At 38.5% G+C, this 17,613-nt stretch overlaps 1 protein-coding gene across 3 annotated transcripts in view; it reads left to right on the top strand.

The window, feature by feature from the left end:
* The first annotated feature begins 397 nt into the window (after positions 1-397).
* wu:fb13g09 (ATP-binding cassette sub-family C member 5) overlaps positions 398-17,613 on the top strand; it is a 36,215-nt gene continuing 18,999 nt past the window's right edge. Inside the window, exons 1-4 of one of the 3 annotated variants that reach the window (XM_067599746.1) lie at positions 6,328-6,424; positions 7,282-7,367; positions 13,201-13,389; positions 14,543-14,698. In XM_067599746.1, the coding sequence (XP_067455847.1) occupies positions 13,211-13,389; positions 14,543-14,698 (335 nt within the window). In that variant the 5' untranslated portion in view covers positions 6,328-6,424; positions 7,282-7,367; positions 13,201-13,210. Of the gene's footprint in view, positions 494-6,327; positions 6,425-7,281; positions 7,368-11,109; positions 11,416-13,200; positions 13,390-14,542; positions 14,699-17,613 lie in introns of those variants that run through there. The other 2 variants (XM_067599745.1, XM_067599744.1) reach the window with 2 other exon arrangements.

Raw genomic sequence — 17,613 nt, 5'->3', positions numbered from 1 at the left:
ACGGTTCAAGCTGCTTAATATCAGCATAACTGATGAACATGATAAAATCACTTTAAGCAAAGTTTAAAAATAAACACACACACACACATACATGTATGCATACTGTATATATATAATGAATATATATCAATCTTAATGTTGTGTTAATATCCATATTATTGTTATTTTGTACTGTCCAAATATTTGGACAAATTGTATTTTGATGCTTTGGTAACATTGTTCTTGAAACTTTCATGCCAATAAAGTCCAATGATTGAATTGCATTGATTAGGGTTCAGGTAAGAATATCAGGTCAGGTCACAGAGTCTAATGGGTCACCAACTACGGTGCAAAACCGGCTCCACCGTTGGTGACGTCACACATCGCCACGTCTATACAGTCTATATGTGAATGTTGTTTTTTTTTAAGAAAAAGAGTCAACTTCCTGGTGTCGACAGTAGCGTCAGGTGAGTCCAGACAGGTCAGCAGGCTCAGCTGAAGATCTGCTAGATGTGTAAGTAGCAGTAACTGTTTTCTAACATGTCAGCTGGTTTATGAAGTGATGATACTGTAATACTGTATAGTTAATGTTTACCGTGTTTACGAGCCACTCCCATTTATGGTCTTCACCTCTTGGTATGTGGGAATTTTCTGAGAGCTTGAGTTGTGACTTACTGTAGAGTTATGCAAATGTTTTCAAAAATATCAGAGGCCATTAAAATCACCTTTTTAATTAAAAAAAAAAAATGGCACGAAATGTGGTGCAGACGTTTGTGGTCATTAGACGATATATCTTGTTTTGTCAATGTCTTTAGTGAACTATAGCGCCACCTTTAGGTTAACATTTGGCTCAGTGACATGTTTTTGTTTGTTTTTGCTGTTGATGTTGTTTTAAACTCTATTTTGAACATGTACAATCTCTCGAAGGAATATTCCTCAAAAATTAGAGCAGATTTAAAAAAACAAACAAACAAACAAAAAGGCCACACTGTCAATATAGGATGAATTAGACTAATGTGTGACATCTAAGCTCAAATGCATTTATCTCTTCTTCAAACAATGCTAATGAACAGCTGTCGAATTAAACATGGGGTGTCTGGATTGGGGTGGGGCAATCCAACAGGAAGTACCTGCAGTTAAATCCAGTCAAAGGTCAGTGACAAACGATTTAGAGTCATAAATGAAGCAATGTTGCCGATTACTATCAGTGTGTTTATGATCAGGCATCAAAAGATGCTATAATATGGTGTCATATTTTTTTTTAAATGTCAGTCAATTCTTCATTGTCCCACTTTAGAAAATGTGGTTTGAAATGTGGGACATCATGGTTTTTCTAATGTGGGACAGTCATATGTGTTCTTAAATTGGTGAAATATGCATTTAATCACATTAAATGTGCCATACTAATAGTTATTCAGGGGTCTTATTCTTGTAATACTCACTATGCAGATTGCAAATATATATATATATATATATATACACAATATATTATTACTAATATTAACACATAACTAACTAATATTAACATAATATAATACATTACCATAATATAACATTATAATTAGACTCCTGAAATGACCAAACATGTGCATGCACTTTCGTCTTGAGTGTATTGACCAGAGTTTTTATTTATTTCAAGTTTTTATTGTATGTAAGGTGATTTAGACCTGTTAGTCAGTGTCAGTGAGGAATGGCACATAATCTGGGACAATTTGGCACAAGAAACACGTTTATATTTGCCATTTTTTCTCAGAGTGTGATATCTACATTCTCTTTTCTGATATGAGTAGAAAACACTTTCAGAGATTTAAGAATGGTATTGAGTGTGGATATAATGTACTGCCTTTATATCAAAATATATTGCTGAAGTGCCAATCGCAAAAATTGTCCCACTTCACCCTAAAACAGATACATAAATAAAATAATAACTACATGTACATAATAAAAATAAATATACATAAGGCAAAATATCTTTACATTCCAGCTGTCAATGTATTAAGTTTCAATTAGATTTCAATACTTAACATACTCATTGTACCATAAATCATTTATATATTGAGATATATTGGCCCATGTGGTGACAAAGATAATTAAATGAATGAATAAAAAAACACAGTCTTGGTCAAAACACCAGAAACTGTGACACATTATTTGTATTGTCTGGTGTGTGTCAGCTAATATTAGTAAAGAAGAAAAATAATTATTTAACTCATTTACTGAAACACAATTGTGAGGGTTTCTGATTTTTCCATTTACATGAAAGAATGTGATGTTTACCCATAATTATGATGATATTTGAGCAATTATCTTTGCATAGTAGAAGTTGGCATGCATTAAATGGCAGAGTGAAATGTTTGAACGGCTATTTTTGTACAAACATGAATGTTCCCTACACGATGAATTATAATAACTTTGATGATCTCATGACTTTCCATTTAGCGCCATCATCATGTCAACATTTCAGTTTGTCTAATACATTGTTTTATGACCTAATACCAGCAAAACAAACACATTCCCATCAGCTGCAGTCGTATTTTATATTTAGTTTAGTGCTTATTAGCCAATATTTGCATGCAAACACACTACACTGAGATGTTGAACATGGCAAACATAATAGCTGCTGCTTAACATCAGTATGTTAGCATGTTAGCAGGCTGACGCTAAAAGCACCACTTTACCTAAGAATTACTTTTGTTGGCTCTGCTGTCATTGCCCCTGCTATGACAGTAAATTGCAGGAAACAAAATATTAACTATTTTTGAAAACCATACAACAATGGGATGCCATTTCTTTATTGTCTGTTACCTAGCAACATTGTTCTCATGAATTAAACCATAACTTGACTTCCACATGTTAAAAGCACAACAACCTTTTAACCCATACATACTGTTCAGGTCAAATTTGACCCGTTTCTACATTTGAGATCAGTAAAAACACACTAAACACCATTCTTTTAGCCTGAAATGTTATGACTTTTGACCCAGAATATACAAAAATGTAAATATGTCAACTTTTGCTTTTATGTTTGTGCAGCTAATGCACATTTCTGTGCATACTGTAGAGGGTGTTCTGGGTTAAATTTGATCCATATTTATTCAAAAATCAACATTCAAAAATGTTGCTCTGATGTTGCTCTGATGTTGCATTCTTCATATTCAACAACACTCATTGAAAATGTGTTATGATCTCCAGTTTTAGGTAACATACAACCATAATATAGTGTGATTGTGAATGTTTTTCTCCATAAACAAATAGTGTAAACCCTAAAGAATACACTGTCTCTACTCTTTGAAAACTTAATTAAGGATGACTGATGAGGTATTTATGGATGAAAAATACATTTGCGTTTCAGAAGTTTGGTATAGAGACTAATTATGAGGGTCAGAATATGAACAGTATATAAGGGTTAAGAGCTGTGTCTGTTGATTTTAAGTTCTAGTGGGGAAAAGCAATTAACACAGTTTTAACATCCAGCATACCTGAACACAGGGAGCATAAAATTTAAGAAATGGTCAACATTTCAGTAACTACCAGCTTTATAATGGAAAATCTATATTCAGTTTGAAATCATCTTTTGATGCAGTTATTCTGTGGCTTTTTAGGCTTTTCTTTGTCTCTTTTCCTATAAATCTCCTTAGCAGTGATTACTGCTATCACATGCTAATTACCATTTATAATATTTGCTGATAATCATTAATTTATAAGAAAATAAAAGGAGACTTTCTGACTGCAGCCGTGGATGAACCACGAAGCTGACTGTGTCAGTGTCATTAAAACTGCATCAGTCTTTTCTTAATGTCTTTTGAGTCCTTGCTGCACAGCTTGATCAAGATCCTAAAGGATACAATGAAGCAAAATCAACAGTGACAGCCCCTGAGCTTTCGCTCAATGCATGACTGACCCTTTATTAAGCCTGATTGACTGTCAACTTGTAAGCTCTGTTCCTCAAGTTACTGTCAGGGATTTTGTGGTTCCTCCAGAGAAGCAGCAGCATCTCTAACAGGAAGAATAAAGACACCAAATCCGCTCAAACGAGCTGTATACATGGCTCATAATTTAAATCATGAGGCAAGCAGCTGAGTAGTAGGGTGTAGCTGCTGGGACATTTCTGCTTTCTCAGAATATGCCTGTCTGTGACATGAAAACTGAATTTATTCATTTCAAGTAAAGCTAAAGCTGTTAGTCTATTAATGATTAGTCGACAGAAAATTAATCTGCAACAATTTAAATAATAAGTAATTTTTTTCAGCAAAAAATTCACTGGTTGTAGCCTCTAAAATGTAAATATTTGCTTGTTTCTTAGTCTATTATGACTGTAAAATGGATATCTTTGAGTTTTGGACTGTTGGTCAAACAGAAAAGAATATTTGAATATGTCAACTTTGGCATTGTGATGCGCATTTTCACAATTATGTGACAATTTATAGACCAAATGATCAAGTGATTAACTGAGAAGATAAATGAATAATTAAAATAATCGGTAGTTACAGCCCTAATTGGAAGTCAGTGTCACTGCACTTTATTTGAGTCTTAAATTGACTGTTTTGGCTCTACCTGTCCTGACTGTCTTGAAGAAAGGCATTTGCAGTTTCCTCTAAGATGCATTCATGCGTCAAGGTTGTTACAAACATGGTGAAGCTGAAAAATATCATGGAAAAGACTGAAGAATTTAGAAAGGGTTAGAAAGATCTTGAGATCAAATTAAACACAGCAGCACCAAAAACATAAAGAAAATACCTTTGCTGAATACTGAGCATAGACAAACTCAGTTGGTCCATTCAAATGACACGTTGTACTGCATTATGGCTTTCAGACTTTCACTTGAGTGCCTCGGTCCATTTGAATTCATCCTCCGCATCATATTGATTACAATCCTGAGGTTATACATGCGGACACATAATCTCGCTCATGATGAAAGCGTCTACACCTTCACATTAAAATATTAAAAGTCTGCTTCATGTCGGTTTCCTCGCACACTCAAAGCCTACTACGTTTGCACCGCTCTCTTCAGTTGCATTATGTAAATGACAAGACCCGCATTCTAATAAATGCCAAGTAATTAGAATGTGCAATGCTACTGTCTGATTTATGAATATTAATGGAATTTGACAACTCGCCACGAAGAAACAAACAAGCTGTGCTCCGCATTTATCTGCTGGAACATTTAAGGTATAAAGGAGACTGGATTTGCAGAGAACACTGAGGTTTCTGTGAAATACTGTTGACAAATAGCTATTGGCGATGTACCTTACATCTATTTTGCTGTTTGGCGAAGTGTTTTTCTTTACTTGTGCGGATAGCTTGTCAGATGTTGGCATTGTAATGTCATATTTAGATGTTTCTGGTGCAGCTGCACTAGAGTTTAATGTAAGAAAATATCAATGCTTTTTGTCTCTTGGAAACAGAGCAGGATCCTTCTTGTAGACTCACCATTTGGCACCTATATCTAACAATCACTATCATAGAAGAGGCAGAGAAACCAATGTGTTTCTGACAGAGGCCTCAATAGGCCATAAATAATGGAAATGCCTACCCTACAGCAAAGTTCACAGCATGGTGAGGGACTATATGATGATATTGTGTATTGAGGACTGTGCAAAGTGAAAAATTCCAAATGTAGCAGTGAAAGGACCGAGTCAACAGCTCAAGTCTATTTTGTGTAAATTTCAGGTGTCTGGAGCTACGGATTGAGTAATCACTCACAAACTCACTGTGGAGAATACTACATAGTTCAATTGAGAGTTTAGAAATAGCTTTTTCTCAGAGTACGGCCATCAGTGACAACATACTGTAGCCTTTCTAAATCATGTAATACTGATAGAAAAGAGAAGAAAAAAAGTGAGTTTGGTGATCCTGCTGTGCTTCAGACTCAACTATGGCTTGGCAGTTATCATAACTGTCCTAGGAGGTTGATAGCGAAGTCCAGATTCTGAGCATTGATTGCAGTTCAGCAAATTTCTCAGTTCAGTAAAGTGAGACGCTGTCGATGATTTTCTTCACTATTTCGTGTATTGCTTCTTTCTGTCAGTCAGTGGTGCAGAGAAAGCCGCCCGTGAGATTGCACCACTGTATTAAGTCACACTGAATACAGATGCTGCAAGAAAAGAAGAAGCAGAGACGATAAACTGTTGAAATTCTTTTTTATATTTGCTGACAAGTCCTGCAACTATGCGGTAACCACTCGATATAACATAATTAGTCTTCTGTCTCTCATATTCTTATCAATTCATGGTGCAGTTAATCACTTTGTACAAAAGCCTTTAGCAAGTAGTATGCTTTATTGTTTTGTATAAACTTTGCCTCATAAATACATCTCTGGAATTTATTTTGTTCTATTTGTTTAATTAGGGCTGAAGCAGAGACACTGGCCATACAGCCTGTTCATCAGTGCGCAGTAGCGCTGACAGATTGGCCTCAAGACGATTGAAATCCCATCAAACCCTCTGTAGGTTTGTGCACAGCAAAGATTTAATTATGTTGTTCAAAGTGGATGTTGCACATCCTGAGGACATGTTATTTGCTAAAACTGTGATGTTAATAGCAGGAAATCTTGAGATCTATGGCATTAAGTAAAAGCTGCTGGTTTGAAAGTGAGTTTCAGTAGCTTTTTCATTATGTGAATTTGATTAGATGGAATTGAGTCCTTATTTATGTCTGTGTGAGTGTGTGTGTGTGTGTTTAATGAATTTCTTTGAATACTTACTTCAAGCGACCCTGGTACACATTTTGAGGTCCAATCAGCAGTCCTTGTAGCACCACCATCAGTCTGAAGTCCAACACTTTGGCCTGTAACTCCCCCGTTTCTTGAGCTCATTTTTCGAGTTTAGTTCAGCAAATCGTTTTTGTGTTTTTGTCAAAAATCGTTTCTTTACTTTTCCACAAAATTAAATCAATTATCCCAGATCAGAAGCATGTTTTGCCTCATTACACTGAAATTTATTTGGAACTGAAGACGAATAGAGAAGGAGGTCAGCCTGTTTTTCTGCACTGTTTTATCTAATCATGAATCACAACTACTCAAGAGAGACGAGTCCTCTCGGTACCAACCTGTTTTGTTGTAAACACACTTACAACAAAACCCTCTGGTGTCATCACCAGGGCAATATTGACAGATACTACTTCTTTTCTCTTTTTTTCAAGTCACATGTACTTGTATTCAAGAGGATGTTTGTGCTCCAAAGCCATAGCCTGATGAAGGTGACTTCAGTTGTATGATAATGGTTTGGTTTAAGTTGGTTTAAGGAACCTGTTTCAAGATGCTGACACATACTCCATCCTGCTAAATTTCATGATAATTTGCAGTAAAACAAAGGCGTGGTGGGCAGAACCTACATGTTGCTTGTGTAGAGCACAGGACTGGTTATCCAAGGATGACAGATTCACCACCGGTGAGCATTAAATACTATAAAAATTATATAGTCTGAATAAAGACTGCACACATTATTAACAACTTTGTGTGAAAACAAGCCTCAGTGCACCTGCATGCAGTTTACTGAGCCAGTTGTTCTTTTGCTTGCTGTTAAGTTGCAGCTGTATCGTTGTTCTGAGTCATGTTGTGCACGGCCTTTGGCCCATCAGGAGGTCTCAGTGTAGCTGTTATTTGTGTAACCAGTTGGGCTCAGGGTCTTAATCATTTATGCGAGAACAACTTCAAGTCACTGTAGAGAGAGTTTACAGTTTATTTGGCAGATATTGCTTCAGTCTAACTCATCCATGCTCCTGTCAACAAAGTAAACAAAGCATGGTTAGGATGGTGAAAGTCTCACAGCCAGTGACAGCATTTCTATTTGTACCAGCAGCACAGCTTGATAATTGCAGTCTACCACAACATCTAAAGCGCCTCTGTCTGCTTCGGAGTTTCTGTTTGTTTTTGTTTATGGCGTCCTAATTGTGACTCCTTGTCCTCTGTTGGTTAAGCTGTGCCAATTAGGATTCGATTAACGTGTTATAAGTAGCACTCAGAATTAATTGATTAATTTAGATGTAAACACGATTGCAGCTGGTGACAAGTAAAAGAATGAAGGTGGTCCTTCAAATCTCACTTAGGAACATTTAGTGAAATATGATATATACAATATTCATACAGCTAACTCACACTGCCTCTTTTAGACTGGTAGGTGTATATAGTGGTGCTTTGTGTGAGTTTACTATCATGACACTCAAAAACAAACACGCCCACGCTGTCACTCACAAACATCTCCACGTGATTCCCTGTAATGATCTGAATTATACCGTAAATTATGCATAAGCATGTGTTGTAGCCAAACAGTACTCTCAGTCATAATATCAATTAACTTCAGTGGTTAGTCGGATATGTGAATAAACTCGTTAAGGTGTTGATGGACAACAGCTGCAACTGCAAACTCATTTTACTTTTAAATGAATGTGTCTATTTTTAAGTAATTAATTAATCATTTAGTCTAAAAAAAAGTGACAGCTACCAATTACAAGTTAGTTTGATCAAAAGCCACCCCCAAATATTCATTTTATCAGGATATATAAATGAGAAAGGCAACTACCTCTTAGCATATTGCAAAACTGTGACCAGCATGAATATTCTCACTAAGAAACTAAATACTAAAATGGTTAATTATCATAATTGGAATCAGTTCATTACTGTTGAATGATGTTTAATTGATTCATCAACTGTTTACACTATGGAATACACTTTTTATAAAAGGTTGAAGGCTCCCTTTACACCCTCAGGAGTGGAGAAGCCAGAGTTTGTTTACCTTAAGGCTTACAGCCAAATAAAGTATTGTAGAAAGACCAAGGCCCAATCGCAAGTCCCCCCTAATCCCTAAACCCTGAACCCTCACAGTCCTAATTGACATCACTTGGTAAATGCTTAAATGCGAGAGGCCGCAAGTGCTCGAAATGGTCTAAATAGGAATGGGACAGCACTTTCTTCATGGCCAAGGCACTTCAATACTTTATTGCCATATGTAATGACCATTTAAAGCTCAAATTATGTATTTAATGTAACATGCAAGAGGCATTTGTCACACATATCAACATGATTGATTGGAATTTGTCTTAGTGGGCTCACTCAAACAAAAACAGAAAAAGAGAAAAACAGTAAAACCACTCACTCATAAAGCACATAATACATTAAACAAAGTGTAAAACAGATACAGAAAACATATCCAAGCCATAAAATAATCATGTGTATGACATTCAAGTAAGGGACCGACTGCCTGATTTAAATGTCCTCCAGGCTCTTGCCTTACAGAGTGGACGAAAGGTAACAGCATCATTAAGAAAAAATAAAAATAAATGGTTGATGAATGTGTGTAATATAACCTCTACTTGCATTCCTCTGATTTCATGTGTTGTTATTTACCGTCTTAAATCCTTGTTATTATAGTGTTTCTTTGTAAATTTAGGCGTACCAGCACACCCACTATGCCAGGCCGAACACACATGTGCCAGTTTGTTTACTGTTTTTTTTTTTTTAACGCTCCCGGGCTTCCCCTGGTAACCCCATATTTAACGCTGATTTAACGTCACAACGCTATGAACTGTGGGTAATTCCCTCAGGCAAAGTCTGCAGAGATGCAGACTTACAGAAAGTGTGCATAAAGGGCTCAAAATGTCTGCCGGAGAGCCCTCCTGCACTTGATGATTTTACAGTGGGACAGCCCTAAGCCCTCACGGATTTAGCGGGAACGCGCCTTAAAGTCTGTGAGTCCATGAGTGTGGACACTGGGATTGGGCCTAAGGCCCAAGATTTGTCCCTCCATGGAAAAAAAGCCCCTTTCCAGTCTCTTAAAGTGAGAATACTTTCTCATGCACAGTGACATTCGCCTCTCTCTCTGTTTGCCATGCAAATACTTCTTTTAAGTGGTAGAAGAAGTATTCAGATCATGATTCAGATCCTTTACTTAAATGAAATAAATAAAATATAGAAGACCCTCAAGTAAAAGTCCTTGATTTAAAATTTTACTTAAATAAAAGTACAGTAATATAAGAATAGTTTTAAGTAATTTTCAGCAAAATTTACTTTAAGTATCAAAAGTATAAGTACTCATTAGGCAGATGGCCTCTTTCAGAGTGTTATATTATTATATACAGTGTGTTATATTATTGGAGTTGCTATTACTGACTATTAACGTATAAGCTGCATTTTCATGTTGTACCTGGATGAGTTGGTAACATTTTTGACTGTTTTTGGTAGCGTCATATCTAGAAGTTAGGGCTGGGCGATATGGACAAAATATTGACCAAATACCTTGATATCGATATTGCACCAATATTGTAGAGATGACTATTGGTGCTTTCACAAAATATTTACACAATGAGATTTTTGATAAATAATCATCAGTAATGTGGATATAATGACTAAGCAGGTAAAGTCAAATAAGTAAGTTCAGAAAATTACATCACTTTACTGTAATGCAGCCTTTGAAACCAGGAAAAGACATATCATGATACTACGATATCCAAAATCTAAGACGATATCTAGTCTCATATCATCATATCAATATAATATCAAGATATTGGCCATCCCTAATATCATATCTTATGAGCTGGTCATATGTTGTGTATGTACAATCTTCATACGCAAAGTAACTAATAGCTGTCTAATAAATGTAGTGGAGTAACAAGTACATTATTTGACATGTAATGTGTAGTAGATGTATAAAATAGTAGACGGTTTACCTAAAAATGTACAGTATATGAGTTTATGTATAAAGTGACCAATCAGGTACCTGAAACAAGTTGTTTTTCATAAGAATGAGTCATCAAAACATCTGGAAGATCTTATTATCTTATTAAACATTGATATAATTTACTTTTTTTCATGTTTGCTCGTTTAACCACGATTTTAATATATTTTACAACGTTTTGAGACTCTAAAAAAAAGTAAAATAAAGACATTACTAAAAACACAGTAGTAACACAGTAGTTACTTATTACGTTTATGATCTTAAAAGGATGGTGGCCAATCACATGTCAGTGCGATCCGGCGCCGTTACCACCACAACCCCCCCCCCACCCCCCCACCACCACCACCACCACCACCACCTCCCGACTCCATGGTCCCGCCCCTGTCTCGCGCGTGTACTACCTCATCATAATTCCCGTTACTACGGTGACTGTTCAGCACCGTCACCGGTTGGCGGAGCCGCTATGACGTCAGTGTTATCGGGAATTCCTCTCCCCTGTAGGACTCCGCGCCCCGAGCTTCGCTGGAAGGAAGCGGCACGTACTGTATACACGTGAGGCGTCAAGTTTGCCCGTGTTCCCTGCCTACCGTGTTTTCATCCGCCGCTGAAAGAAGACGTGCCTCCGCGCGCTCGTGCAGAAGTAGTTCAGGTTTGATGGCAGAGCTTAGAGAAGAGGCAACATGGTCAGCTGCGTTTCCTGCTCATAAACACAAGCTCTGAAGTCTGTACCGCCGCTGAGGTGACCCGAGCGAGACCCGACGTGAATGTAAGTGAGCTGTGAATGAAAAACTTCAGTCAGCTGCATTTTTAGCTGTTTAACTTGTCAGCACAACACTGATAGTAATAGAAGTATTAGCTTCATGGTGATGAGACAAAGTGATGGTGATGATCGCCATATCTAGCAATAGTTTGAAAACTAGGCAAAAGTTTTTTTTTAATTGTCAATTAATGTGATGTTCTTTAACAGCCCTTTGATTCAAGAATGACCCAAAGGACAGAAATGGGGGTGAATTAATTAGTAAATGTCTTGTACTCAGTGACCTTTTCATAACTGTTTTGTTTGGAGAAGCAGTATTGATTATGTGGTGGAAACACTGATATTTGACAAGGTCAGCTACAAATGCAGGTGAAACAAAAACATCCGTGTCTTTGACATTTGCCAAAGTTTACCTTTTGGTAATGTAGGTCAGTCCTTTGTGTACCATAACTGTATTTATTAACTTTCCCTGCCCTAATTGCGAGCTTTGTTTACATGTGTCTCTTTCCTGTATCAGCTGGTATGTAAACTTTTCTCGAGGACAGTTATCAGTGCACCTACTAACCTTCTCGGTGTTTTCGGACAAGTTGAGCCCGTAAACATAGCTTTTATTTGCAGTTCTTGGAATGCAGGGCTGCAGGGTTCTCGACTATAATGAATGACAAGCGGTCTTTCTCTAAAAATAGCTCTGAAAAAGTTCACAGCCACAGGACAAACTTCACATGATATGGGCACACGTTGCTGCAGAGGGATACACAAAAACATCTTTTCATGCTTTTTTCTCAACCCCAGAGTATGGTTCCCATCACACTTTTACGCTGAAAGTGAGTATTTGTTGCAGCGCATTTCTCAGCAGAGCTTACTGCGTTAATTTCTGTTATGTGACTCTGCCGCTGCCCCTACAATCTGTGTTGAATCTCATTGTTTACAACAATCTCGGGACAGTCGACCTGCACCGCACACTGAGTCTGGCTGACCTTGTCCCAGAGCTTTGCCATAGAGGGGATCAGTGACAGTGTGCGGACATGCTGGCAGCTCAGATGTCTGCTCCCGAGCTTCTGGGGTTTCTGGCAGGTCGACTCTAAATAGATAAGCACTTTAGTTGTGTACCAGAGAGGTGCCGCGACCTCTGAGCAAGGTGATTTCTTGAGTCTATTTGCGTCTCAAAGGGTGATTCAGCAAAACACTGCTCTTCTCTAATAGTGCTCTGTGTTAAAGGAAGACGGACCAGGCAGATTACAGTGTTTTTATTCATCTGTTTCCCACTGAGAGGTTTGCTAGAATTGTCAGCTAGGGAGTGGTTTTCCAGAGGAATAAAATCTTGATGCATTTTGGAAAAAGTAAACTACTTTATACAACATTCAAACAAATTGTTGCAACTATGTGAAGATGTTGTTGAGTGTTTTCAATAGAGGTGAAATGATAAGATGATGGTGATGGGCGTTTCTCACTATTTTCTGACAATTTACAGACCAAATGAATAGTTAATTTATCAAGAAAATAATCAGCAGATTAATCAATAATTAAAAATAATTATTTTTTTGCAGCCCTACTTTTCTTTTACATCAAACCAGACCTCTGATGTAACAAGATGTCGAATCAGCTTTTTCTGAAGCAATTCCAACCTGTTTTACATCGTGTCTGAAAACTAGACTAAAGTTGAAATTACAGGTTTTATCTCACAGCGGTCTTAAATGCTCCAGGGAGTAAATATTTATAGTAGTATATTTTCAGGCTGTTGTCACAGTTCTGAAACTTAATTGCGATTAATGTAGTTTTGCTTCATCTCCCCAGAGGGTCTGCCATGTTTCCTGATGCCCTGGAAGCAGCCGGGCGGGTGGAGGGCCTGCCGCTGTCCTCCCCGCAACCGCTACCAGAGCTTGAAGAAGAGGAGGCAGAGATATCGGTGGAAAGGGGGCCAAAGAGACGAGGCCGCTATCGCAAAAGCCTGCAGCTTTTGAAGCCCTTCAGGATAACACACAAGTAAACAAATTTGTAATTAAGTCCCCCTCCCTTCAAAAATGTGTTCTGCTCCATGTTACTTCTTGCATGATATCAGACAGAATTGTCAAGTGGACCCAGGCACTGTTACTTCACTTGGATGTGTGTCTTTCCCTGTGCAGAGTTTAACACTAGAAGGCTGTTTTCACCTTCATCTTCTGAAGGGGGAAAGTTTGTTTGTGCTCACCTTGTCAAGTCTCAGTTTAAAGCATCTACCTACAAGCATGATTTGTGACATCACAATTAGTTTGCAACTTAGGGAAAGGAGACACTGTCTGCACACTGAAATTTGCAAGCTCCCAAGTTTTTATTGCAACATTTTGACCTGCAAGGTCTTCATCAGGCAAGCTATTTTTGCCAGTTTGCAACTTACACAAGTGTGACGTGGATACTTGAAGCCTCCAGTGCACATACACTGAGAATACTGTGAACACTTCAGTGAAGTATGAGACATCTTTCATCTGTGAAGAATATTTCTATTTTAATAGATTATGGATTTTTCAATGAGGTACAAGAAGTAATTTGCAATTTAATTTAAGTTTTTTAACAAGGTAATAGAACTTTTTTTGCAGAAAAACCATATCAGACACAAACTATTAGTAAAAGTAAGTATCAAAGTATTTTTATACGTCTTAAAACACTTCTGAAGGGGATCTTTAAATTCATGTGGCGACTCTGGCAGTGAGCCAGATAAAAGCAGACATAAAGACAGACTCAGTTTTAGGCAGGCACATTGACAGACATATCCCTTTAAAGTCGTACATAGACACAGAAGTTCACTTGTACTGTGTTTGCTGCTTGTCTAATGTGCTGACTGTTGGGGAGTTGCAGGAGGCCAAGATAAGGGACTGAGACTTATCCCCCAGTGACAGACGGCACCATGTTTGAACATACGCCGACTGATAAACTGGCCCTGAACTTTTTTTTTTCGCTGCTCTCTCAGATTTCTGTGAAGAGTGTGCAAATTACTATTCAAACACTGCGGGCGTGATTCACCTTTCATCGACTCTGGCGACCAAAGGCGCCGCTTCATTCTCAACTGCCTATATGGGTCCGCTCCCCCAACATAGCACCTCTGTGTGTGCCTGCACTTTTAGACATCTCACCCATTTCCACGTCTTCTTCTCCATTCCAGACACCAGCACCCAGTCGATAACGCTGGCCTCTTCTCATTTATGACTCTGCACTGGCTGTCCCCGCTGGCGCTGAAGGCCTACAAGACGTCCAGCTTGTCCATAGATGATGTGTGGGGACTGTCTTGCCACGAAGCCTCTGAAATCAACTGCCAGAGGTGAGGTAACAGTGGGACTGCTGAGGTCTGTCTGATGAAAGTGACCTGCGGTGTTAAGAAAACAGTTTTCGATGCTGGCACACACTGTTCCTAGAAAACAGGAGTCGGTGTGAGACATTACACGAAAATGGTTTGTCTAAAGGTGAGGTCATGCCACAAAATGGTATGATACCACAAATGTCAGACTTTTTTCCTAATGGATCAATTTCATACACAGGTGCAACCATATTGAAGAATAAAATGGGTTGTTAGGTGGGACACCATTGCCAGATTAAGCTCTTAGGAATCCCTGGGGCAAACAAATATGCTGTCAGTCCCCCTATTGAGCCCCACCTGCTGTGTTGTGTGAATTGTTTATGGACCCTGTGTATGCTCCCATTAAGTTCAGAGAAAGCAGCAGACTACAAATGGGTAGCTCAGTGGTTCATGAATGTCCAGACTCCAAGTAGACCAACCAGTACTCCTATGCTAGTCCTATATGCCTCAGGCTCTCTGTGTCTCAGCTATTTATTTGTGCCCATTTGTTTAAACACAGAATAATGAAAGTGTCAAAACTAGATTTTGACACATTGCTTGGGGGTAGTCTGCACCAGAGTTTGAGTGGCAGCTTTCACACCAGCCTAAACCAACTGAAACAAATATGCAATCTTAGCAGTGTTTGATTGAACTGCACCAAGCAGGTTAGGTGTGAACACATCGACGAGAATGCGCTTTAGTGGTGCAAATTCTCTAATTTACCAAAACCAGTTAACATGTAGTAAACCAGCCTAAACCTGTTTGTAATCCAGTGTTGGTGGACATACTTAGATGCATTGCTTTGTCACTTGTATGTTTCTCTCCTACTTAAATAGAAGTCAAAATGTTGCTGTAATTTTGTAAAAAAGAAAGAAAAAATCACGTATGCATGTTTTATGTTGTCGTATCAGGGCTGAGGTGAACTCGTGATCTACACCACACTGGTTTCACTCTCACTCTGTAGGGTCACTGAGATTGTTTTTCTTTTTTAAACAAATATTGAGGAACCTTCTCTGCTTTCCCTGCTCTATGCGTGAGCAAGATTGATGTGATGATAAACTTGGTCAAACACAGACGGTAACAGGACAACAGGTGCAAGGCCAAGGTTGCATTGCAGTATTCCTGGTGTGGGGATTTGTGCAGCGGTAAGGATGTGATTCCCTCTCTGCGTGCCATCCAATGTGCTGTGTACTCTCTGAACACATGTTGGCACCAGTTAGACTTAATTGATGAACATCCAGTCTTTCTTTACCAACGCAGGACGTTTGTGTTTGTACGGGAGGCTGCTAAGAATAGCAGGGATTAGAGATTACAGTGAGAGTTAGTGCCTGACTTGGGTGGTTATGTCATTAACTCCTCTACCTGGGATGCACTGTGTCTCCCTGTCACATTCATTAGCTGTCATTGACTGGGGCCAGGATAGAGCAGACCATGAGATAAAAGTCACTGTGTGCCTGCCAAACCACAGCTTGAGCAATGCCAAGTAGTAATGCACTAATTCTATGAATGGACAATACAGACTTACAATAAGCACATTAGGAGGTGTTTAGTTTTCACTGCTCGCTGAAAACAAAACCAATGTTTTTTTCCATTACTCTCGTGACGAGTGAACTTCCTCTTCTTCTATACCGTCGAGTCACCATGACTCGACAGTATAGAAGAGGAGGAAGTTCACTCTTGTGTCTGGTGACAACTGTGAGGGATTTACAGTAAATGACCCGTTCTGTTAAAAGGCTCTGGCTCGGGGCCTGGACATTTAGTGCTGCTGCCGCTTTGTGTGCATGTTAAGGAACACAGAAAGGGAAGCAGCAATGGAGCACAAAGCTATCACATTAGCAGGGCTAGGCGATGGTATGCATGAGCGCTGTAGAGTCACCGGAGAAGGGAGGGCTTTATTTTGTGTTTACACAGCAAGAACAGTTACGCAACCCAGATGCAAAGCCGAGATGATGGCAAGAGGGGGGAATGGGAAAAGCACCCTGGGAGAGTTGACACTTGTTAGTGCTCATTGAGGTGCGAACCTTGAATGTGATGTCCTGGCCAACACACTCTCGAAACATCAGCTATGCTTGCCATCTGGCAAACAGAGACGATGACTGCTAGGAACATTTCAGCCATGTTTAAAAGCAAATCATTCTTTCTTTGGATACCGCGCTGTTGCTCTGGTGCTCTCATTCCCATTCATGTGTGTGACCACGCACACATAAAAAATATACTATTGTATCGAGTTTTTAAGTCTTAGAAATGTTATTCATTTTGGTGATGAAAACTATAAATACACATTACTGTGGATGTATAGTGTATTCATATTTACCTTTATGTAGGTGCATGTTAGTATAGAAGTCTCTCTTTTCTTTGCTGTTCTTTCATTACAATGTTCACTGGTCTCTGCTTGGTCTATTGAGGGGATTTTGCACCACACAATGTGTTATTCACACAGAAGTTTCATTTCCGTTGTCTCAAGCTGTGCCCTTTGCAGCAATTGGGCTGCAATTAATTGTAATTTCTTAGATTCAACACCATTTGATTTCAAGTAGTAATTATCAGGCTGTGTGAGAGTCTAGTGGTTTAATGTTCTGTCTATCTTTGATACGTTTTTAATAAAGTCATTAGGGCGTAAATTACTTTCTGCAGCTGCTCTGCTGCTGCTTTATTGAGTCATTAGCAATGATGCATTTGGCCAACAAGATATTTTACCCTCTTCAAGGGGCATTATACAGCAATAAAAGCACATTAGCACATCTTTTAACATGTTTGGTAATACCTTTCTCAGTCTAATAATGTGATGAATCATTCATGAAAAAAATGTTGTATATTGTAGGTCACCTTTAGATTATTATCAGACTAACTGCTGTAATTTTTCTTTTGTGGTTTTCAGCTGCCATGATTGCCTGTTAGCC

The sequence above is a fragment of the Thunnus thynnus genome, chromosome 9 (genome assembly GCF_963924715.1).
Source record: "Thunnus thynnus chromosome 9, fThuThy2.1, whole genome shotgun sequence".
NCBI lineage: Eukaryota > Metazoa > Chordata > Actinopteri > Scombriformes > Scombridae > Thunnus > Thunnus thynnus.
The sequence above is the reverse complement of the archived record's forward strand: the minus strand, read 5'-3'. Positions and strand labels throughout refer to the sequence as shown.